The sequence below is a fragment of the Urocitellus parryii genome, chromosome 7, assembly GCF_045843805.1.
Source record: "Urocitellus parryii isolate mUroPar1 chromosome 7, mUroPar1.hap1, whole genome shotgun sequence".
Classification (NCBI taxonomy): domain Eukaryota; kingdom Metazoa; phylum Chordata; class Mammalia; order Rodentia; family Sciuridae; genus Urocitellus; species Urocitellus parryii.
Genome location: NC_135537.1, coordinates 40351222 through 40377073, shown reverse-complemented (window position 1 = coordinate 40377073; position 25852 = coordinate 40351222). Strand labels below are relative to the sequence as shown.

The 25852-nt window shown below is 37.5% G+C and overlaps 1 protein-coding gene and 1 pseudogene across 2 annotated transcripts in view; both read left to right on the top strand.

Annotated features, from left to right (window-relative positions):
- Positions 1–764: 764 nt before the first annotated feature.
- The window catches only part of Ndufaf6 (NADH:ubiquinone oxidoreductase complex assembly factor 6), a 30984-nt gene continuing 5896 nt past the window's right edge, over positions 765–25852 (top strand). The window contains exons 1-7 of one of the 2 annotated variants that reach the window (XM_026384133.2): positions 765–984; positions 3014–3113; positions 5335–5457; positions 12363–12419; positions 14807–14909; positions 16079–16212; positions 17057–17158. In XM_026384133.2, the coding sequence (XP_026239918.1) occupies positions 785–984; positions 3014–3113; positions 5335–5457; positions 12363–12419; positions 14807–14909; positions 16079–16212; positions 17057–17158 (819 nt within the window). In that variant the 5' untranslated portion in view covers positions 765–784. Of the gene's footprint in view, positions 985–3013; positions 3118–5334; positions 5458–12362; positions 12420–14806; positions 14910–16078; positions 16213–17056; positions 17159–25852 lie in introns of those variants that run through there. The other variant, XM_026384140.2, reaches the window with a different exon arrangement.
- Positions 9885–10176, top strand: LOC113179644 (peptidyl-prolyl cis-trans isomerase A pseudogene; annotated as a pseudogene).

Here is a 25852-nt window from a genome sequence, read left to right as displayed (position 1 = left end):
GTGGTTCCCAACCAGGGCAACACTGCCAGAAACCTCTGGGAATGTGTGTGGGCTTCTGGAGGTCACCATACCCGGCCACTAGGGAATGGCAAACTTCTATCTAGCAATGTGCAGGACAGTTCCTCCCAGAAGGTGCTGCAGCTCCCAAAGTGCCAAGAGTGCACCGGTTTGCCAAACTCAGAAGATCAAGGGTCGTATGTTTTCTCTCATATATGGAGAGAGGGAAAAGGAAAAGTAAGGTGTGGGGGTGGTGAGAATCTCAATAAAATCCAAGGGAGATCAGAAAAGGAAAGAGACCACGGGTGGCCGGAGGGGAGTGTTGCGGAGTGATATTGGCCAAATTATATTGTTATATTGTGTGCATGCAAGAATATATAACAACAAACCCCATCATTATGTACAACTATAGTGCACCAATAAAAAATGTGGAAAGACCAAAAAAAAAAAAAAAAAAGGAGCTCCCCTGTTGAGAACAGGGCAAGGCAGCTCCTTTAAGAAGAAGGCATCCTTCACAACTCAGGTGCTGCGGGGAGGAATACGGGGGTTCCCTGGGTGGATGTGGGAGGGGTAGCCCGGAGGAATCGGCCGGACTTGGGCTGGGCTTTCCCGGAACCTGCGGCAGGGAGCGCGGTGGCCCAGATGCAGAGGACCACAGCGCCACCTGGCTCTTCTCTGAGCCGAGACGCGAGGCTGCACTCCTCGGCTGCTAGGCGGCCTCTGGACCTGCAGGGGGCGTCGCTGCGCGCCACCGGCGCGGGGTCGAAGGGCACGCGGCGTCAGTGTCATGGCGGCCTCCACGGTGGGCTGTGGCTGGCGCCCGCTGCAGCTTAACATCCCTAGTCTGTGCCGCAGCGGGCCGGGGCCCCGTAGTATGTGGGCATGCGTGCGGCGGCTCCCGGGGCCCGCGGTGACCCGGAGGAGCGTGGTGGCAACCAGTGGTCCGGGCGTCTCGGGCACTGACCACTACTGTCTGGAGTTGTTGCGGTGAGCCAGCCCGGCCTGCCCCGGCGGCAGGTCGTAGAGCTGCCCTTGGGGACAGGTGGTCGCCGTTAGGGCTAGTGTCCTGCCCCGGCTAGGGGATCAACGCCTTCCTTGTGTCTCTCTGGGCTGTGTGTGTTATGGTGCCTCCGAGTGCGCGCGCGGAGGGAGCGAGGCGACAGGGACATTCACAGGGGCCACTACTAAATCGTGGCAAAATTTCTTCGCTTGCCCACACACCTATCATCTTGCCAGAACCTTGATTTTAACCGACATTCGTTTTTTGCATGCATACCCCTTTTTATTCACATAACAACTAGCTGTTGATTTTAACAGTAGTTTACATTGTGTTCTTTCTATGCTGATGTGCATTACTAAAAATAGTTTATAGGTAATTGTTTAATTCCCGTTATAAATGTAGACCTACCATTTAGGGTTGTGAGAAAGCATTTTGAACAGTGCCTGGCACATAATTAAGGGCACTTTAAGTGCAGTGTAAGTCATTATTATCTGACGGAAATGGGGTTTAGGGGAATTTGAAAGAGGTTCACTAGAATAGCCTAATGAAGTCAGAGACTTGAAGTGTTTTGTTTCTTCTGGTAGCTCTGGGAAAGGGTTGGCATTTAAGAATGGCTCTTTATTTAATATTTGTGGAGGTGGGTTGAGCCTGCCTTGTAATCCAGGTCTGACTATAGAGACCAGTGGCTTACCACTCCACCCACCCACATTGGCATAAAGGTTTCCTTTTTTGATGTTTTGTTTTGTTTTTCCACCCCTGCTAGGGATGAACCCAGGGCCTTGCTTTTACTACCTCAGCATTCAAAGTGGTATCATGTCTTAAAAGTACTTGGTCCCAAAGGCTTCTGATACTAGAATAACTAAACTACCTTGGATTCGATTAGGCAAGGGAATTTTAAAAATACATGTGTTTCAGTGTTTTGCTTTTGTTTTTGTTTTCTGTGCTGAAATTTTAACCCCAGGGCCTCCTGTGAACTAAGCAAGTGCTTAACCATTGAGCTACATCCCTAGCCATTATTTTATTGTTTTTTTTTTTTCTATATCATCTTGCTATGTTACCCAGACTGACCTTGAGTTCCTGGGCTCAAGTGATCCTCCTGCCTTAGCCTCCTGAATATTACCATTACCTCCAGCTGTCTTTATTCTTTTTGATGCTCAAGTTATTGCACACTAGGCCAAGCCAGTTTCTGTGTTCTTTTGTCACATCTCCCCCTTTCTTTATTTTTATTTTTTAAAGAGAGAGTGAGAGAGGAGAGAGAGAGAGAGAGAATTTTTAATATTTATTTTTTAGTTCTCGGCAGACACAACATCTTTGTTGGTATGTGGTGCTGAGGATCGAACCCGGGCCGCACGCATGCCAGGCCAGCGCGCTGCCGCTTGAGCCACATCCCCAGCCCCTCTCCCCCTTTCTTTAAAGGTATCTTTCTGCTCAAGAAGATGTTTCAGTCCTGTCCTTTATTTTCCTACCCCAGCCCTGAGTCAGTTGTTCTTCTAAGGACCCCTAGATTCTTTCAGTGGAGAACAGTTTTAGGAACAAGTTCCAGGTGCTTGGTATGTTCACTGATGCTGGGAGTATGAGAGGATATTGCTTCTAGGTTCTTTAAGCAAATGCTGCTGGAAAATTGTGCACACACAGTCCTATATTGGTTTCCATGTCTTATTTCTCAGATTTATTTATCTCTATATTAAGAACTCTGAATTTATATCAATACTGCATAAAATATTTTCTTGATTTCTTCTTTTGTTACTCATTCAAATTCTTACTACAAGCAAAGTGACTCTGAAACAATTAAAATTATAAGTACTACATCAATAATAATAAATTGAAATTTCTTTTTAACTGTCCTGAGATTGGGAGCAGGTACATTTTTTTATAATTAGAAATAATTGACAAGATAAGAAAGGTCAGACCTGTTCTGAATGAAAGCCTCATTGATTTTAGTTAATTTTGGTCCATATTTTTGTGTAGTTTGAAAAGTGAAGAGTAATTACCTTTTTTTTTTTCTATTTGTTACAGGAAACGAGATTATGAAAGTTATTTATGTTCCCTGCTGCTCCCTGCCGAATCCCGAAGTTCTGCTTTTGCATTGAGAGCCTTCAATGTGGAATTGGCTCAGGCTGGTATTAAAATACCTTAAACTGTTATTTGCAAGATGGTGATATGTTTAATACTAAACAATTATAACTATATTAAAGAAATATAGTTGTAATTATTATGTTAGATGTATTTTAGATCTCTGATGGTACTTTCTTTTTTTATTAACTATTTAGGTTTAATTCAATACCAAAAATAAAACTAGTTGATAAACTTAATTTTTCTACAAATTTTATTCGTAGAAAACAAATAAAAACAAATAAATCCTGGAATTTTAAATTTATTTTCTGAGGATATTACAAAACTATGCAATTAACATTGCACATTTATCTGTTAAGTTAATCAGAGCATTACTGCTTATTCTCTTCAATTACATAATCTACATGTATATGGAAATTTTTCAGCTGTGTGTGTGTGTGTATGTGTGTGTGTGAGAGAGAGGGACACAGACATACTGGGTTTTGAACCCAGGGGCACTTTACCACTGAGCTACATCTCTGCCCTCTTTTTTTTTTTTGTCTGTATTAGGAATTTAACCCAGGGCCTATGCATGCTAGGCAAGTGTCTAGTTATATCCCCAGCCCATCACCCCCTTTTAATATTTATTTTTGAGACAAGTTCTAGTCAAGTTGCCTAGGCTGGCCTTAAACTTGCAATCCTCCTGCCTTAGGCTCCCAAGTAGCTGGTATTACAGGTATGTGCCCCCATGCCTAGATTTTAAAACACTTTTAAAATTAATATTATAAATTTAATGTGAAGTGAGGATGAAAGAAATTTTAGCAAATCCAGACTTTAGAGCATGCTTACTCATTTTTGTCTTAAAAGTTACAAAGGAAGGAGACTTCTTTTTTTTTTCAAATGTAGAGTATGTGTACTGATAAAAAACAAATTGAAATGAGGAGTGGAAATGAAGGAGTTTAAGTAGAATGGCATTTGTCTACTAAGTAAATTGAATGGAGAGTTCAGATATTGAGAGTAAAGGAGCAGGAAAGTACTGGAGTCTTGAAAAGAATGGCAAGTTTGGTACAGTTTCTCTGCTGAGTATTATAGGAAGTGAACAAGGAATGAATAAAAGGATGTGAGTATAGCACCAAGGTAAAACTGAGATTCACAACTATGAATCTGTAGTGTTTATGAGACTGGCTATTTTTTTTTTTCTCTGAAGTATTCCTTGATGTCATGGGTTGTCCTTTCTCAAGTTTAAACTGCACATCAGCATGTTACGTCAGTCACAGTTTAGCTATAAATAGTCACCACTGTGGTCTTCCACTATAATTTATCAGTGATTAAAATTTTAATAAACCCTCAGTGTTCCCTCTGAATCCTCTGTCACTTTTTAGAAGCACCTTGCTACTTTTTTATATATACTTGTTTGTTCACTGATTCAACAAGAATTAATTTTCTAAAATATGCTAGATACTATTTTAGGTCCTTGGGGTATAGCATTGAATAAAATTTGCAAAGTTCCTGCATTCAATGAACAAATAAATGTATAATATGTCAGAGGAGACAAGTTCTGTGGGGAACAGTAAAGCAGCACAAGGGGGAGAGTGGGAAACTGAGCATAGCAAGGTTTCCTATTTTATGTAGTGGTCAGGAAAAACCTCACTGAGAAGGAGGTATTGGAGCAAAAAATTGCAGGAAGTGAGGGAGTGTATTATATAGTAGGTAGGCAGGGTGTTCTAGGCAGAAAGAGCAGCAAGTATAAAGGCTCCAAGGCATGTGCACACCTGATACAGTCAAAGAATAGAAAGCCAGTGTGGATAGCAGGGAAAGGAGGGCACAGAAGGTGAGGATGAAAGTTGAGGTCTTGGAGATGACTGCAGTCACTTGACCTTTACTCTGAATGAGATGGGCAGCCATTGGAGGATCCTGAGCAGAGAGGGACATCATCTTTTGGTCACCTTTTTTAATACCTTTTTTTTTTTTTTAATTTATTTTTATGTGGTGCTGAGGATTGAACTTAGTGCCTCACACATGCTAGGCAAGTGCTCTACCTCTGAGCCACACCCCAGCCCCGTTTGGTCACCTTTTAAAAGGATTACCTTTGCTGCTGTATTGCTGTGCTTACTACATGCCACCGGGATCTGAACCCTAAACTTTGCCAAGAAATCCACCCTCCACCATTTGCTCAATCATTCTGTCTACATATGCAGGTTTTTTGTTTTTGTTTTTTTTTGATAAATACTGTACTTTCAGAGTATTGACAGTGTATTTATTAAAGTTTTTAACCTTATTTACAGATCAAGGACTCAGTCTCTGAAAAAGCAATTGGACTGATGCGAATGCAGTTTTGGAAAAAAACTGTGGAAGAAATATACCATGACAATCCACCACATCAGCCAGTGGCCATTGAACTGTGGAAGGTAAAAAAAGAAATTATTGCTTTTCATTCATAAGAATTTATGAGTCTACTTTGGATACAGTTTTGGTAGAAGTGATGATAGTAGAATCCTGAAAATTTTCTTAGGCCCATGTAATATTTAGATCTGTGTTAGTTTTGGCAAAAGAATTTATTTTTTATTTATTTTTTCTTGGTAGAAGTATTTAAAATCATTCACTGATAATTTGCACAGGTTTTTGCTGTATTTATTTATTAAAGGAAAAAAGAATGTGGTCTCTTTATATTGTAAATTGCATAGGCGTTTCCATATTCTTTTGGAGAGTTTAATCCTTGCTAATTCTGATGCAGTGGCAGATAAATTTTCTGTTCTATCTGCCCAACAACTCCTTGTACCAGTGTTTTAATGCACACTCTGTGCTCTAGAACAATAATTTTTTTGTGAAGAGAGACTTGCTCTCAGCATATCCCAAACACAAATCTAAAACTACCTTGTCCAGTTTAATAAAATTGCTCACTAATTGTTAGGTGTTAAGAGAATGGATACCTATGGACTAGAATATTACTTGTATTGCTAGATGTATAGAGTAAATGGCTTTATATTAAAGCAAGTATATGGATTCCTCATTCAAAAACAGGAATAATTTAGAAACATGCATAAATTATGCACAGAGGAAGGGAATTAGATGTCTTTTGTCACTGATCTGTGTCCTTATTGTAATATGATAAGTGCCAGAACAGGGTGTCTGTAACAGGAGCCATCAACAGACCTGACAGTGGTACACACCTCTTCTCAGGTCTGTGCACCAGCAGAGACAGGCCTGGTTTCTGGGCTCCAGATTGACTTCACAGAGCCCCAGTAAAGATGGAAAGCCAGACCCCCACACCGGGGACTCAGAAGAAAGAGTGGATGGGAAGCTGTGAGTATTAGATTAGTTGTTTACTACCTCTATTTGTCCCACTTCAAGGTCAACCAGATTACCTAGTAGAAAGAAAAGTTCCTCTAAATTCCAGAAACCCTATTGATTATTTTACACACAAACCTGACTGCATTGCAGGTTTATGTTGACTGCATCAAAGGTTCGTGGCCTTTTTCAGGAAATACAGTAGAAGATCAGAAATTCCTTTAATGCAAATTTATCTTTCCTTAGTGTCTCTTAAAAAAACAGATGATACATCTGAATTGCATTATGCTTATGTATGCATCAATTTTGGATCGATAGTTTGTCAAATTTTAATAAGCACTTGTTATTATTTATTTATTTGTGATGCTGGGGATCAAACCCAGGGTCTTGAACATATCAAGCAGTGCTCTACCACTGAGCTATATCTCCAATACAAGGTGCTTAAATTATGATGATTAATGTTGGCTGACTTTCCAAAGTGACCTATCATAAGGTTAATATGAATATTTGAAAGAAGCAGGTGGTGTCCAGAGCAGTTGTTCTTGTTGAATATTCTCTGTCTCTCACCAGTCTGTTGAACTGTGTGCTCATTGTGATCCAGTAAAACTTCCCATTGGTTCTTTGAAGACTGTCAGGTCCTTTTTAGAGGGGAGGCAATGATATTATGTTGTCCGGAGAGCTGGGGTCTGGTGGGTCTTCCAGCCCTGATAGGAACTGAAATCGAACAAGGAAAAAGGCCCAAATTCTTTATTTAAGGTAAATACATCAAAAGGTTTCAGAGTGGCAGGCTTCTTAAGGAAAACAGGGTAAAGATGGGAAAAACAAGTTGTTTGGGGCTAGGGAAGTTATATCCACCATAGGGAAGGAGGGGACTGCATTTGAACCTAGGGCTGTGAGCTAAGGTAAGGTGTCAGCTTTAATCTGAGCAATCTACAACTGGTGGGTTCACACCAAGAGTTCTCAGAAAAGCAACCCCCCTGCCTTGTGATGGCTCAAACAAACTCATAATTCATACATGGCTTCCAACACTTTTCTGCTGTATTGTTCCATTGATATTTTTCAGGGTACAAAATAATTGAATATTTATAATTTCTTATACATTCCAGATAGGGTACTCCATTTCTCTGTGTATGAATATGAGTTATAGTTTGAATTTATGTCTAGAATCAAGGTTTTTATTTAGTTTGGCTTTATTTTCCAAAGTTGATACTTTATTCAGCTCTTTTTCAATATTCATTCTTTTAACCCTGATCTCTAAATTTCTTCAGAATTAGACAGAACCATATTTTGTGGTCAAGGAATTGCAACTGTTATAGCTTCATCCTTAAGTAAATAGGAGTTTGACTTTTCATAGATTGAATATTTATTGAGTACTCTGACATGTCAGGAATAGCACTAAATGGTGTAGTAACAAAGATCAAATATGCCTGACCCACTCAGACACATATAAACTAAAAAAGAACAGGAGTCTAATGACTGATTGGCTGACTTCTGGAATTTGGGAGAGAAACCCATGGGAAGTCCTGAGAGAAAATAGTAGTGCTCAGAACATTTTGGAACCAACTTCACACACACAGCCCTTTTAGCTTCTATCAGGCTCCCACCAGGCATTGTTGGCTCCATTCTTATAATTACACTTTTGTTACATTCATGTGCATTGATGAGCATGCTGCCATTTACTTTCTAGTATCAATTGTATATGATGAGTCTTAGTTGAAGTATAGGATATCCCTAAGACTTAATGTTTCACTGCTATATTTATTTTATACTTAGTGTTGATCTGGCAAAAAATGTTTAAAAACTTTCTTGGGGGTAATTTCAAACTTTCAGAAAGGTTACAAAATTAAAAATTGTACAATGAACATCTTTATATCCTTTACCTATATTGGTATATTAACATTTTTATCTCATTTTAAAATCATTGATGAGCATTCTCTTTTCCTTCCTCCTCTCTTTTCCCTCTCTCCCACTTCTGTATATTCACATATATGTGTATATGTATATATATTCATGTTCATAATTTTTTCCTGACTCAAAATTTAAGTTATATACATTATGACACTAACCTAAATCATTTCAGTATTTCCTAAGAATGTGGATATTCCCTTATATAGCACTTTTGTCTAATTTCCCATTCATATTACAATTTTGTTTGTTGACCTAAAAGGTCCACTATGCATTTTTCCCCTCCAGTATAAGAACCAATCTAGGGTCAAGTATTTAGTTGTTATTTATCTCTCTTTGCCCTCCCCCACACACACTTTCTCCAGCAGTACTGGGGATTGAACCCAGGAATGCTTGCTTTGCTCAGGGTTTTTTTTTTTTTTTTTTTTTTTTTTTTGAGATAGGGGCTAACTAAGTTGCTCAGGATGGCTCTGAGCTTGTGATTCTCTTGCTTTAGCCTCCCAAGTAGCTGGGATTTTTGGCAATAGCCATTGCACCAGCCTGTATCTTTTGTCTTTTATGACATTGACTTGGGAATTGAACCCAGGACCTTGTGTGTTCTAGGCAAGTGCTTTATCACTGAGCTACATCCCTATCCTGACATTGATGTTTTTTAAATATAGCCTTCCCACTATTTTTCCTCCCAGAATATTCATTTTGGATTTGTGTAATGTTTTCTTATTATTATATTTAGGTTATAGATTCTTGACTGGAACTTAATAGGTGATAGGTCCTTTTCAAGGGATCCTATTTGGAAGGATACTTTGTCCATTTTTCCTTTATTGGCATTGTTAGTTTTGATTACCGAGTCAAGATGTTTTCCATTTTTCTTACTCTAATTATAATCCTCTTTGCAATTTAAATAGCTAACTTTGAAGAGATACTTTAAAACTCTGCAAATATCCTGCTCCTCCTCAAAAATTTTCCCCTAAACTTTGTTGTCATTGGTGGTTCTTATATATTCAATCTTTATCATTATGGTTGCAAAATGATAATTTCTCAGCTCGGTATAGTGGCACACACCCGTAATCCGAATTGAGGCAGGAGGATTGCAAGTTCAAGACCAGCTGGGTAAGTTAGCAATACCCTGTCTCAAAATAAAATTTAAAAAGGCTGGGATAGCACTTTTACATGCCGCTGTTGTCTGTGGTCATTCTCTCAACCATGGGCAATGAAAGAAAGACTGGACAAGGCTCGTCGTCGGAGAAGTGCCTGTTTACTGAGGAACAGCTTTGCACATTTATAGAGCTGGGGGTGGTTTAACAGTTGGCATGGGGCACTTTCTGATTGGTGGGTAAGGATCATGAGGGTCAGCAGGGCTCACCTTTGGGTGGCTCTTCTCACCACTGTCTCAGGGGATGGGGAAGTTAGTACCGGAAGAGAAGCGCAGTCAGCGTCATCTTTGGAGCCGGGGCAACTCCCAACAGTCAGCCCCATCGTGTTCTTTGACATTGCCATCAAAAATGAGCACTTGGGTTGAGTCTCCTTTGAGCTGTTTGCAGACAAAATTCCAAAGATAGCAGAAAATTTTCATGCTCTGAGTACTGGAGAGAAAGGATTTGGTTATAAGGGTTCCTGCTTTCACAGAATTATTCCAGAATTTATGTGCCAGGGTGGTGACTTCACATACCTCAGTGGCACTGGTGGCAAGTCCATCTATGGGAAGAAGTTTGAAGATGAGAACTTCACCCTGAAGCATACAAGCCCTAGGCCAAACACAAATGGTGCCCAGTTTTTTTGTCTGCTCTGCCAAGACTGAGTGGTTGGATGGCAAGCGTGAGGTCTTTGGGAGGATGAGAGAGGGTATGAACATTGTGGAAACCATGGAGCATTTTGGATCCATGAATGGCAAGACCAGTAAGAAGATTACGAATACTGACTGTGCACAATTCTAACACATTGGGCTTCTGTTTATCTTAACCACCAAACCATTCCTTCTGTAGCTTTGGAGAGCACCCCTCTACACCATCTGCTTGCAGTATCCCATAATGTTTGTGCTCTCGCTGCAGTTCTTTAGGTTCCATGTTTTATTTTCCTCCCAAGTCTAGCTGGATTGCAGAGTTAAGTTTATGATCATGAATAAAAACTAAATGACAAAAAAAAAAAAAAATGGTGGGAGGGCTGGGATATATATATATATATATATATATATATATATATATATATATCTCAGTGGTAGAGAGCTTACCTACTATGTGCAGGGACCCAAGTTTAATTCCTAGTATTGCAAAACTGAAGCACAACAAAAAATTCCAAAAAGATAATTTTTCAACTCCAACACTCTGTTTACATCTATCAATTGGCAATGGATATGAGCTCTTACTCTCCTTTATTTAATTGTTTTCTTATTAATTACTGGGGTGTGTGTGTGTATGTGTATTTATGTGTTTATGTTTGCAGTGGTTTATAATTCATTAGTGGATTTAATCATTTTGGAGTTCAGATTTCCCAGAGCTCTCCCAGAGTGGGAGCTCCTTCAAATTGGCATCACTATCCTTATAACATCCCTCCATTTTTTTTTTTAACACTTTCTTATTTTCTGGCACAATAAGACATTCTGGGATTATCTTGAACCTTCCCTGTCCCAACTTTGGAAGCACACAAAACTTGAACTGTGATTCCTTTGTTGGGAGTTATTTTAAGACTACTATCTGGGTACAAGGTGGGTTCTTTGCCGTTGGAGCATATTACTTGCTAATATAACAGTTTGCCCTGAAGAGTATTTTCACTGGAGTTTTAGTTACTCTTTTCATTTTTAGAGAAGTGGTGTGTTTTGCTAAATAAAATCTGTATCCTATGGGGGAAAACTTGTATATAATGTATAAACATAGACATCAAAGTGTGTCACATAATAGAGATGTTCAGTATTTAATTATTGTTTTTATTTGAAAGTGGAATTGTTAAATTACTAATAATATGGGGGTGGCAAGACATTTATTAGAAAAGTATTAGAAGTATTATCTTGGAAGTGTTTTTTTTTTGATGCCTCAGTTTATTTTAATTTCTATTATCAGAGGTGTTTAAATTTTGATAAATTTGTTTTATGTTTACTTTTGAGAAAATGATCATCTAGCTGTGTTCCAATGGGAGGTGTGGAAGAGAAAAAACGTTCCATCACTGATGTCTTTTGTAAGGCTAATATTTTAGGAAATAAGTGGAACAGGGAATTGTGAGATGACATTTCAACCTTCTGTCTCCCCTTTCTTCCTATGTAATCTTTATCTCTGCTTCTGATAACCTTATTAGAATTCTCAATGAATGGAATGGGCAAGAGGAAAATAACTACCACAGGGTCAAATTCTGCTTCTAACCTTAAGAAACTAGTGTCTATTTTTCTAAACTTCCATATTTTAAGAAATAAATGTTGCTGCCAGGCACAGTGGCACACATGTGAAATCCCGGTGACTCAGGAATGCTGAACCAGGAGGCTTTCAAGTTTGGGGCCAGCGTCAGCAACTTAGTGAGACCCTGTCTCAAAATTTTAAAAAGGACTAGAGATGTAACTCAGTGGTAAAGCTCCCCTGGGTTCAATCCCCAGAACCCCTTTCTATTCCCCCCAAAAAAAGAAAAAAAAAATCTAGGAGCAACTTCACTGGTTGTGTTTGGCTTAGAGTCTTATGGGGTTGCATATTACAGAGGCCCTGGAAGATGTACTTCCAAGTTGGGTCACTCATGTGGCTGTTGACAGGATGCCTCAGTTCTGTACTACTTAGACCTCTGCATAAGACTGTTTGAGTATCCTCATGGCAGAGCACTTGTTTTCTTTGAGTGAGTGATGGTGTCAGGTTTTAGTTCATAGTCACTTGGCCTATTGCTGTGAGGGCTTGTGAGGCAGAACATCTCTATGGGTGTGGCTGAGCAAAGCTGCTCATCTCGTGGCAGCCAGGAAGCAGAGAAAGAGAGAGATTGGAAATGTTTCTAAATGCTTTCTAGTGCTATTTCTCTAACACTGATATCTTATCTGGTGATGACTTATTACAAATGCTACTTAGTTTTGTATTTGGTTTGTCTTTTAGTCTAATCTGCGTAAGTCATTTCTAATACTTTCCAAAAACTTAACAACACTCTTGTTTTCTTTTAGGCCGTCAAAAGACATAATCTGACTAAAAGATGGCTTATGAAAATCATTGATGAAAGAGTAAGTTGAAATTGTCCAAGTCTTAAGGTTTTTTCTTTTTAATCCTATAGCTTATTCTTCAAGGAGGAAATATGTGTGTATTAATATTTTAGATGAAGGAAGTTTTTAGAGAACTATGTCATTTTATCTATTCTTTCATCCTTCATCCTTATATTCCACTACCCTAGTCTCTCTGTTCTTATACCTGGAGACACATAGGCAAAGACAGGTATCTAGGCAGAGGCCTGTATATGCACAACTGCACTCTGTTTTTGTTTTTTTTTTAAATTTTTAAATTTTATTTTATTTTGTGATACTGGGGTTTGAATCCAGGGGCACTTAACCACTAAACTACATTCCCAGTCCTTTTTATTTATTATTTTAAGACAGGGTCTCACTAAGTTGCTAAGGTTGGCCTCAAACTTATGATTCTCCTCAAGCCTCCTACCTTAGCCTCTCTGGTCACTGGAATTATAGGAATGCACCACCACACCTGTCTATTTTGGTTTTCTTAATTGGGCATTTTCATACTTTTGCAAAAATAGAACACCATAATATAATTTCATGTATCTTCACCTGGCTTTAATAGTTACCAGCACATGTCCAATCTTGTTGCATCTGTATTCTACCAACTTCCCCCACCCCCATTAACCTCCACTATATTATTTTAAAGTATATGCCAGACATACCATTTTATCTTCAAATACATATATATCTTAAAAATGTAAAGACTTCAAAAACATAACTACCATACAATTATCATACCTTAAAAATTACTAATAACTTCTTTTTTTAAGAGAAAGAGAGAGAATTTTTTTTTTAATATTTATTTTTTAGTTTTCGGCGGACACAACATCTTTGTTTGTATGTGGTGTTGAGGATTGAACCCGGGCTGCACGCATGCCAGGCAAGCATGCTACCGCTTGAGCCACATCCCCAGCCCTAATAACTTCTTAATATCATTTACTCAAGTAGTCATATGCATACTTTTATGTACATCCCAATACATGGATCTGTGTCCAAATAGCAGAGGGAAGAAAGTAAGTCTGACAATTCCAGTGATTGGAGTCCTGTAGTATATTCTTAGAGTTGAGTTTTGGGTGATGACTTTATCATTAAGAATGAAATTGCTCAGTTAACCCACAGAGTGAGAGGCATTACGAAAATCTGTTTTTAAGGTATTTTTGTTTTTACAAGATAAAATGAGAAAAACTTAAGACAGAGGTACCTTTTTATTTAATGAAAAGTAACATTTGCCATTTGAAAGGGAAGATATTTAAAAGTAAAGGACTGAGATCAAACATTGACCTACAGATTTGACAAAAATCAAAATTACAGCTTCTTTGCTTTATGTAGATTGACAACTCAACTTAAAATTCATGTGAAAGTGCAAGGGACCTAGAGTAGCCAAAACAATCTTGACAAAGAACAAAGTTGCAAGACTCACATTTCCTGATTTTCAAACTTAGCTATAAAGCTATAGTAACTAAGCTATGTTGTATTGATAAAGAATATAGATCAATAAAATAGAAATGAGAGTCTAGATATAAACCTACTTATTTATGGTCAGGTGAGTGACAAGAGTGAATTTTTTTTTTTATTTTTTAAATTGATGTATTTGTTTTAATTAATTATACATGACAGCAGAATGTGTTTTGATTCATAGTACACAAAATAGAGCACAATTTTTCATTTCTCTGGTTGTACACAAAGTAGAGTCTCACCATTTTGTGTCATCATACATGTACCTAGGGTAAGATAATTTAGTGGGGGAAAAAATAACTTCTTTTTTTTTTTGTGTGTGTGTGTGTGTGTACTCCTGGAGGGAGGATTAGCCTTTTTAACAAATGGTGATTATCCATATGCAAAAGAAAGAATCCGTACCCCTATCTCACACTATACATGAAAACTAACAAAGTGGATCAGAGACCTAAATGCTAGAGTTGAAACTACAAAACTCTGGAGAAAACATAGGTATAAATCTTTGTATTTTTAGGTTAGGCAATGATTTTTTTTTATTTAGGATATCAAAGGCAATTCAAAAAAAGGGAAAATAAAAACAGTTTGGCATTTCTTCCAAAAGTTAAACATAGAGTTACCATATACCCACCCAGTAAAATCAAGGTCTTTTATTACTTTGGGCTTTAGGAGGAACTAAAAATTAAGCCAACCCCATGTCTGTGGAGATTTGTGCACTGAGATTATTCCTGAGTTTTATTTCGAGAGCTGATTTGTAAGTATTGAATGTGTAGTACTATAATATTTTAATTAATGTTATTTTAAATATCTTACTGCCTACTAAACAAATACGCTAAATGGTACTCTTATTTAGTTCTTGAGGATAAAAATAGCAATTTTCTATATAAAATATAGATAACAAACAAACTTTACTTACATTTTCTTTGTAGGAAAAAAATTTAGATGACAAAGCATATCGTAATATCCAGGAACTTGAAAATTATGCTGAAAACACCCAGAGCTCTCTTCTTTATTTAACACTAGAAATATTGGGTAAGTTGTTTTTCCATTTCATATTTCTTTTTTCAAATAAAACACTTTTCAGATTTCACTATTTCCTCATGTGACAGTCTAACCAGTTTAGCACTGAAATTTTTCTTTGTGTTATCTATAAAGGTACATTTTTTTTTTCTAACAGCAAAGGGGGAATATGTATATCCTCCTTTGCAAACAAACTATTCCAAGTACTCAGGCTCTCACAAAGGCACTTTAGATACTTCACAGGAATGCAATCATTTATAATCTGGTAATTGCTGAGAGTTTTACTTTTTTACTATAGCATCTCCTATAATTTGGAAGTCCTGTAGCCTGATGCTTCCTTCCCAGTCAATAATATTTGACCACATTTAAAAAGGAGAAAAAAAATACAGATAATTGTCTTTATAAAAGTTTTAATGAGATTTTTCTTTCCCTTTCTCTCTCTTTTTTTTTAATGTGTATTTTTTAGTTGTAGCTGGACACAATACCTTTATTTCACTTATTTATTTATGTGGTGCTGAGGCTCGAACCCAGGGTCTCGCATGTACGAGGTGAGAGCTCTACTGCTGAGCCACAACCCCGCCCCTCCCTTTCTCTTTAAAACATTTTTTAGATGGTTCTTTTCCTCCTCTGACTTTTCCAAATTAGTGATGTCTTGTAATGAGGAAATTATTTGGCCTGAGGATAATACTATCTCATTTGAAGAAGGTTATATATTTTATGTCCCCCTAAAAGAAAAAATACAAGTCCCCAATGAATTTCCTAGGCCTGTTCTGCCTGCACCCCTGGTGATGTTTGCCATTATAGTGAAAGGAAGAAGCAAAGAGCAGAATGTTTGTAAAGTATATATTTTAAATGAGGTCATATGGAAATTACACAGAAGAGAAAAAATGGAAGACTTGTGCTGTTTTTCTTTGATAACTGATTAAAATTCTAAGTGTGTTCTTGGTGTGCTGAAGTTTGAGGAAAACATTTTAAAGTTTGGTACAGATACCTGCTAATAGGAAAATGGTCAACTTGTTCTTTGCCCAGTTTGTTCTGCCTAAAGCCTGTTTTTCATATATAAAAAATAGGACAAACATCTACTTTAATGTATTTAGGTTGTTTCTCTATGCTGTTTCTATATTTATTTGTCACACACTTAAAAAGAATAGAATGGCCATATTTCATTTCCAAAATCATAGGTATAAAGGACCTTCATGCAGATCATGCTGCAAGTCACATTGGAAAAGCACAAGGTATTGTCACCTGCTTGAGAGCAACACCCTATCATGGTAGCAGAAGAAAAGTATTCCTTCCTATGGATATTTGTATGCAGGTGAGGCTGTAATTTGCACATTCTAATAATTTACCTCAGGAATGCATGGAGTGAAGTTATCTCTTGGTTCTTGCTTAGTCTATTCCAATTTGAAAGTAAAACTGATTGCTTCCTGCAAATGTTCTTCTTTTTTTGCCCCAGAGTTAATCAAGTCAGAATTTAATTTGTTAGGTGTGTTAGGTCTTTGGAGGAGCTGAGTAAGAAGGTCTAGAGAACTTCATTTTTTGTAGCTTCAAATTGATGCTTTATTCCCTTCCCTTCCAAGCAATCATAGTAATTATTCCTAGTATTTGCCTTGGCCTGTTCTTTATTTTATTAGAGGAAATAGTCTTTTTTCTTTTTTTAAGTCCTGGGGATTGAACCCAGAGCCTCATGCATGCTAGGCAAGTGCTATACCACTGAGCCACACCCCCAGCCCAGTCCAAATTTTAAAATGTTATTCATCAGAACTTTATTTTTCTGTGTGAGATTCTTTATTGTCTTTGATTTTAAAATTCTTACGTGTTTGATTTTTGGCTTATGTAATTTTGTTCTTCCTACAACTATTGTTAGTTAACATCTTATTGCATATTCCAGCAGTGTGTGTGTTTCTCTCTGTACACACAGACATGTATACATACATATATTTAGTTTTTAGAAAATAGGTATTATATTATATATACCATACTGTTCTATCACTTATAGTCTCCTTGTTTTTTTTCTGGGGATCAAACCCCATGCCTCACATATCCTAAGCATATATCCTATTAGTGAATTACAACCTTATCCTCAGCTGTTTTCTTGGGTTAAGCTAGTTTTAAGTATGCTTATAGAGTTCTGATATAATGTATATTTTCATACACAGCATGGTGTCTCACAAGAGGACTTTCTACGGAGGAACCAAAATAAAAATGTAAGGGATGTAATATATGACATCGCCAGCCAGGCACACTTACACCTAAAGCATGTAAGTAGCGTCTTTTTTGAAAACCATTTAGGAAATCATCACTTCAAGATGTGTCTATTTCTAGAACATTGTTCTGGTATTTTTACCTTAGCAGTCTTTGTTCCATTTTTCATTAAATTCCCAGTAAATTTATCTCAGGGACTATTGTAAATGTTGTCCCCCCCTTTTTTTTAGGTACCAGGGATTGAACTCAGGGCACTCAACCACTGAGCCATATCCCCAGCCCTATTTGGTATTTTATTTAGAGACAGGGTCTCACTGCATTGCTTTAGTGCCTCTCTTTGCTGAGGCTGGCTTTGAACTCACGATCCTCCTGTCTCAGCCTCCTAAGCTGCTGGGATTACAGGCATGTGTCACGGAGCCCGGCTAACTTTACCCACTTAAAAAAGAAAATTCATGTTCCCTCTGCCAGCAGATGAGTGCACCCTTTACTAAGTCAAGCCTGAACTTTTGTATGTGGCTTCTTCTGCTTTGCTCACAGGGTATCTTGACATGTGCCATGGCTGCTGGTGTCTCTGTCCTTCCTTCCAAGGACTTTGCATCCTCAGCAGTCCCCCACTGGTGTTTTCAGTTTGGGTCTCTGATAACCTGCTCCCCAACCCTTTGAATTTTTTTTTTTTTTTTTTTGGAGATGCTGTCACACTATGTTGCCCAGCCTGGTTTCAAACTCCCGAGCTGAAGTGATTCCTCTGTAGCTTCAGTTTCCTGTTAAAGTTGCCCCTTTAATCTTCTGGATTGTTGCTACTAAATTTACAGGTAGCCCGTGAAACCTTTTATTTCTTCTTTTTCTCTCCTAGTTAAACTTGTTGAATAAGTGGTTTGTAATTCATTGTTACCCCTAGACTCTTCCCACACAGGCATGCTTATCCTGTTATAATTTGTCTTCTCTCTACTGTAATATACAGTTGCTGTTAAATAATCTTATTGCCAAATTAAATGGCTCCTTATTTTATGTTTTTGTTACCAGGAATTGAAACCAGGAGTGCTTAACCACTGAGCCACATCCCCACTGCTTTTTATATATATGAATACATACACACACACACACACACACACACACACACACACACCTATAAATATATATTTAGTTGTTGATGGACACAATACCTTTATTTTATTTATTTATTTTAAATTCTTTTTTAGTTGTTGATAGACCTTTATTTATTTTTTTTTCAAAAGTTGTTTTTTTTAATAAATCAATAAGATTGACAAATTCTTTTTATATGAAACTCATTAATGTTTTATTGTATGGCTAAAGATTTTACTTACCTTTTTTTTTAATTAATTAATTAATTAATTTTTTTATTGTTGGTCGTTCAAAACATTACATAGTTCTTAATACATCATATTTCACAGTTTGATTCAAGTGGGTTATGAACTCCCAATTTTACCCCGTATACAGATTGCTGTATCACATCAGTTACCCTTCCATTGATTGACATATTGCCTTTCTAGTGTCTGATGTATTCTGCTGTCTGTCCTATTCTCTACTATCCCCCCTCCCCTCCCCTCCCCTCCCCTTTTCTCTCTCTACCCCTTCTACTGTAAATCATTTCTTCCATTTGTATTATCTTGTCTTACCCCTCCTTTCCTCTTATATGTCATTTTGTATAACCCTGAGGATCGCCTTCCATTTCCATGCGATTTCCCTTCTCACTCCCTTTCCCTCCCACCTCTCATCCCTGTTTAATGTAAATCTTCTTCTCAAGCTCTTCGTCCCTACCCTGTCCTTGTTTACTCCCCTTATATCAAAGGAGTCATTTGGTATTTGTTTTTTAAAGATTGACTAGCTTCACTTAGCATAATCTGCTCTAATGCCATCCATTTCCCTCCAAATTCTATGATTTTGTCATTTTTTAATGCAGAGTAATACTCCATTGTGTATAAATGCCACATTTTTTTTATCCATTCATCTATTGAAGGGCATCTAGGCTGGTTCCACAGTCTTGCTATCGTGAATTGTGCTGCTATGAACATCAATGTAGCAGTGTCCCTGTAGCATGCTCTTATTAGGTCTTTAGGGAATAGACCGAGAAGGGGAATAGCTGGGTCAAATGGTGGTTCCATTCCCAGCTTTCCAAGAAATCTCCATACTGCTTTCCAAATTGGCTGCACCAATTTGCAGTCCCACCAGCAATGAACAAGAGTGCCCTTTTCCCCACATCCTCTCCAGCACTTATTGTTGTTTGACTTCCTAATGGCTGCCAATCTTACTGGAGTGAGATGGTATCTTAGGGTAGTTTTGATTTGCATTTCTCTGACTGCTAGCAATGGTGAACATTTTTTCATATACTTATTGATTGATTGTATGTCCTCTTCTGAGAAGTGTCTGTTCAGGTCCTTGGCCCATTTATTGATTGGGTTATTTGTTATCTTATTGTTTAATTTTTTGAGTTCTTTGTATATTCTGGTTATTAGGGCTCTATCTGAAGTGTGTGGAGTAAAGATTTGTTCCCAGGATGTAGGCTCCCTGTTTATCTCTCTTATTGTTTCTTTTGCTAAGAAAAAACTTTTTAGTTTGAGTAAGTCCCATTTGTTGATTCTAGTTGTTAACTCTTGCGCTATGGGTGTCCTATTGAGGAATTTGGAGCCCGATCCCACAGTATGTAGATCATAACCAACTTTTTCTTCTATCAGATGCCGTGTCTCTGATTTAATATCAAGCTCCTTGATCCATTTTGAGTTAACTTTTGTGCATGGCGAGAGATAGGGATTCAGATTCATTTTGATGCAAATGGATTTCCAGTTTTCCCAGCACCATTTGTTGAAGATGCTATCCTTCCTCCATTGCATGCTTTTAGCCCCTTTATCAAATATAAGATAGTTGTAGTTTTGTGGATTGGTTACTGTGTCCTCTATTCTGTACCATTGGTCCACCCACCTGTTTTGGTACCAGTACCATGCTGTTTTAGTTACTATTGCTCTGTAGTATAGTTTGAAGTCTGGTATCGCTATACCGCCTGATTCACACTTCCTGCTTAGCATTGTTTTTGCTATTCTGGGTCTTTTATTATTCCATATGAATTTCATGATTCTTTTATCTATTTCTACAAGAAATGCTGTTGGGATTTTGATTGGCATTGCATTGAACTTATAGAGAACTTTTGGTAATATCGCCATTTTGATGATGTTAGTTCTGCCTATCCATGAGCAGGGTATATTTTTCTATCTTCTAAGGTCTTCTTCTATATCCTTCTTTAGGGATCTGTAATTTTCATTGTATAAATCTTTCACCTCTTTTGTTAGGTTGATTCCCAAGTATTTTATTTTTTGGGGGGATATTGTGAATGGAGTAGTTGTCCTCATTTCCATTTCAGAGGATTTGTCGCTGATATACAGGAATGCCTTTGATTTATGTGTGTTGATCTTATATCCTGCCACTTTGCTGAATTCATTTATTAGCTCTAATAGCTTCTTTGTAGACCCTTTTGGGTCTGCTAGGTATAGAATCATATCATCTGCAAATAGTGATAATTTAAGTTCTTCTTTTCCTATTTTTATGCCTTTAATTTCTTTCATCTGTCTAATTGCTCTGGCCAGTGTTTCAAGGACTATATTGAACAGAAGTGGTGAGAGAGGGCATCCCTGTCTTGTACCAGATCTTAGAGGGAATGCCTTCAATTTTTCTCCATTCAGAATGATGCTGGCCTGTGGCTTATCATAGATTGCTTTTACAATGTTGAGGTATGATCCAGTTATCCCTAATTTTTCTAGAGTTTTGAACATAAAGGGATGCTGTACTTTGTCGAATGCTTTTTCTGCATCTATCGAGATGATCATATGGTTCTTATTTTTAAGTCTATTGATGTGGTGAATAACATTTATTGATTTCCGTATATTGAACCAGCCTTGCATCCCAGGGATGAATCCTACTTGATCATGGTGTATAATTTTTTTGATATGTATTTGAATCCGATTCGCCAGAATTTTATTGAGGATTTTTGCGTCAAGGTTCATTAGACATATTGGTCTGTAGTTTTATTTCTTTGAAGTGTCTTTGTCTGGTTTAGGCATCAGGGTGATGTTGGCCTCGTAGAATGAATTTGGAAGTTCTCCCTCTTTTTCTATTTCCTGAAATAGCTTGAAAAGTATTGGTGTTAGTTCCTCTTTAAAGGTTTTGTAAAACTCTGCTGTATACCCATCCGGTCCTGGGCTTTTCTTAGTTGGTAATCTTTTGATGGTTTCTTCTATTTCCTCTATTGTTATTGGTCTGTTTAGGTTGTCTATATCCTCCTGACTCAATCTGGGCAGATCATAAGACTTAAGGAATTTATCTATGCCTTCACTATCTTCTATTTTATTGGAGTATAAGGATTCAAAATAATTTCTGATTATCTTCTGTATTTCTGAAGTGTCTGTTGTGATATTGCCTTTTTCATCCCGTATGCTAGTAATTTGGGTTCTCTCTCTTCTTCTCTTCGTTAGCATGGCTAAGGGTCTGTCAATTTTATTTATTTTTTCAAAGAACCAACTTTTAGTTTTGTCAATTTTTTCAATTGTTTCTTTTGTTTCAATTTCATTAATTTAAGCTCTGATTTTAATTATTTCTTGCCTTCTACTTCTTTTGCTGTTGTTTTGCTCTTCTTTTTCTAGGATTTTGAGATGAAGTATGAGATCATTTATTTGTTGGTTTTTTCTTTTTTTTGAGGAATGAACTCCAAGCAATGAATTTTCCTCTTAGAACTGCTTTCAATGTGTCCCATAGATTCCGATATGTTGTGTCTTTGTTTTCATTTAACTCTAGGAAGTTTTTAATTTCCTCCTTGATGTCTTCTAAAACCCATTGATCATTCAGCAACCTATTGTTCATTCTCCAGGTGATGCTTGATTTTTCCTTCCTTCTTTTATCATTGATTTTCAGTTTCATTCCATTATGATCAGATAAGATGCATGGTATTATCTCTATCCCTTTATATTGTCTAAGAGTTGCCCTGTGACATAATATATGGTCTATTTTTGAGAAGGTTCCATGTGCTGCTGAGAAAAAAGTGTAACTACTTGATGTTGGGTGGTATAGTCTATATATGTCAATTAAGTCTAGGTTGTTAATTGTGTTATTGAGTTCTATAGTTTCCTTATTTAACTTTTGTTTGGAAGATCTGTCCAGTGGTGAGAGAGGTGTGTTGAAGTCTCCCATGATTATTGTATGGTGGTCTATTAGACTCTTGAACTTGAGAAGAGTTTGCTTGATGAACACAGCTGCATCATTATTTGGGGCATATGTATTTATGATTGTTATGTCTTGTTGGTGTATGGTTCCCTTGAGCAGTATGAAGTGTCCTTCTTTATCCCTTTTGATTAACTTTGACTTGAAATCTATTTTATTAGATATGAGTATGGACACTCCTGCTTGTTTCCGCAGTCCATATGAGTGGTATGATTTTTCCCAACCTTTCACCTTCAGTCTATGAATATCTTTTCCTATCAGATGCGTCTCCTGTAGGCAGCATATTGTTGGGTCTTGTTTTGTGATCCATTCTACTAGCCTGTGTCTCTTAATTGGTGAGTTTAAGCCATTAACATTTAGGGTTATTATTGAGATATGGTTTGTTTTTCTAGCCATATTTGTTTATTGATGTTACTAAACCTGATTTGTTATCCTCTTTGACTACTTTCCCCCCTTTACTGTCCTACCTCCCATTGTTGGTTTTCAATGTTATTTTCCATTTCCTCTTCCTGTAATGTTTTGCCAAGGATTTTTTGAAGAGATGGTTTTCTAGCTGCGAATTCTTTTAACTTTTGTTTATCGTGGAAGGTTTTAATTTCATCTTCTATCCTGAAGCTTAATTTCGCCGGATACACGATTCTTGGTTGGAACCCATTTTCTTTCAGTGTTTGAAATATGTTATTCCAGGATCTTCTAGCTTTCAGAGTCTGTGTTGAGAGATCAGCTGTTATCCTGATTGGTTTACCCCTAAATATAATCTGCTTTCTTTCTCTTGCAGCTTTTAAAATTCTCTCCTTATTCTGTATGTTGGACATCTTCATTATAATGTGTCTAGGTGTGGATCTCTTATGATTTTGCACATTCGGCGTCCTGTAGGCTTCTAGGATTTGGGATTCTGTCTCATTCTTCAAGTCTGGGAAGTTTTCTCGTATTATTTCACTGAATAGACTGTTTATTCCTTTGGTATGGAGCTCTGTGCCTTCCTGTATCCCAATGACTCTTAAATTTGGTCTTTTGATATTGTCCCATAATTCTTGGATGTTCTGCTCATGGTTTCTTAGCAGACTTGCTGAGCTGTGTATGTTCTTTTCCAGTTGAAATACTTTGTCTTCATTGTCTGATGTTCTCTCTTCTAAGTGATCTACTCTGCTGGTAGTATTCTCAATTGAGTTTTTAAGTTGGTTTATTGTTTCCTGCATTTCTAGGATTTCTATTTGTTTGTTTTTTATTACCTCTATCTCCCTGTGAAATTGATCTTTTACTTCCTGGATTTGTTTGTCAATGTGATCTTTCATTGTCTGATTTTGCTGTCTCATGTCTTCCTTGAGACTCCAGATCATCTGAAGCATGTATATCCTGAACTCTTTATCTGACATTCCATCTGTTGCAGCTATTACCTCTTCTAAAGTTGAGTTGACCTGCATTGCTTGTGGTCCTTTCTTTCCTTGTCTTTTCATACTGCTCGCGTGTTTCTTTCTGCTTGGTGCAACTGTTGTGTTTTTGAAATTTACCCCCTATTTATTTATATTGCTCTTGTATAGTTGGGAAGTCTCCCTTGCAGGGCGGGTAGTGGCTGTGCTCCTCCTCTAATTAGGGTAATAGACCTTTATTTTATTTATTTATATGTGGTGTTGAGAATTGAACCCAGTGCCTTACACATGCCAGGCAAGTACAATACTGCTGAGCCCCAGCCCCAGCCCAACTTTATTTTTTTATTTATGTATTTTTATGTGGTGCTAAGGACTGAACCCAGTGCCTCACAAATGCTGGACAAGTGCTCTGCCACTGAGCCACAACCCAGCCCTCCAAACCTTTTTAATATTTTATTTGGAACTAGGGTCTTTCTGAACCGCTTAGGGCCTTGCTAAGTTTTGAGGCTGGGTTTGGACTAATGATCCTCCTGCCTCAGCCTCCCAAGTTACTGGGATTACAGGTATAATGGCTCTTTAAAATTCTTGTTCTTGTTAACTCTTCTTCCTTTTTAATATCTTTTTTTTTTTAATGACCTTTTTTCCTCTTTGAAACTTTCTTTCTTCCCTTGATTCTCTAACTTGGCTCCTGAATTGCTTCTTGATTTCTCCTACATACCACTTTAGATATTCTCCAAGAGTTTTCTTCTGAGACTTCTCAGTCTTGAACTTGTCTTCAGTTTGGGATTTAATGTTGTTTACTCTGTCTTTCTTGACACTGTGTTCTTTATCTCTGTGCTATTCCGTACCAAAGCTCCTGTACCATTGCTTGATTTCAGTGGCTTCTGAAGAGTTAGCCTTCTGTGGATACTGAAGACTTAATCATTTACATGTACACCTCAGCCTTTCTACTTCCTGTTTTCCTGTTTCCTGTCCTCTCCACCTTACTCTTTATAGTCAGTGCTTACATGTCACCTTATCAGAAAAATATTTCTTGGCCGGCTTATTTAAAATAACATCCTCCCTTTTCATTACCCCCAGTCCCCTTACCCAGATTAGCACTTTTCACTTTCTGACATGAAAAGTGTGTTTGTTTGTTTATTGCCCCCCCTACTTTATGGAATGTAAACGACTTTGGTTTGTGCTGTGTTGTTCAGCATCTAAAGTGCCCAGTACATTATAGGTACTCATGTATTTATTAAGTAAATAATTAGATTGAAAACTCTTTGAGGTTAAAGACTTTGTCTTAAGGTTTTAAAATTCTTGAAGAATGTAACCCAGTTCTCTGCCATGACAGAAGTATTGATAAAATATATGGGACTTGGGGCTTCTGTTGTGGCTCAGTGGTGGAGTGCTCGCCTAGCATGCATGAGGCACTGGGTTCGATCCTCAGCACCACATAAATGTAAAATGAAGATACTGTGTCCACCTAAAACTTAAGAATAAGTATTAAAAAAAAATACATGGGACTTTAGTTGAGAAATACTTAAGATTAGCCAAGTTTAAGGTAAGATCTGAGAACACTATAGATTTGCAGAGGCAGGAAAGCCCTGGACCTGTATGTGGAACTGAGTAGTCCTAGTCAGTGGACATGTACCCTGCCTAGGAAATAGCAACTCCTATGCCTTACTTCCTGGATATGGGTACAGTAAACCTGGACTGGTACTAAATTTCCAAATTCTTTTAAATAGCTAGGTTTGAAAACTATTGGTTTGTAGGTTATATGAAATCCAGTCCTGGAAAGTAAGTGTGGAACAGTGGATGAACAGAAAGTTAGGGAGCTGTAGAGGCTTTTGAGAAGCAAAGGAGCATGGTCTGTCATTTACTAATCATGTGACTATAACCTTGCTGTGCCTCAGCTTCCTCATCTGTAAAAGAGGATCATATTAGCCCCTAGCTCAAAGAATTATTTGAGTAAATGAGTGAACTTACATGAAGAGTTGATAACAGCGCCTGGCATGTAATAAGTGCAATAGAATTAGCCTTCATCATCATCATCAAGTAAAGCAGTGGCATTAGTGTTGCACAGTAGAAAACTGCCAGCAGTATTTGAGAATACACATTTTGGAGGTTGGGAAATCAGTTAGAAGACTTACTTAGGAAAGGGAACAATTGTGA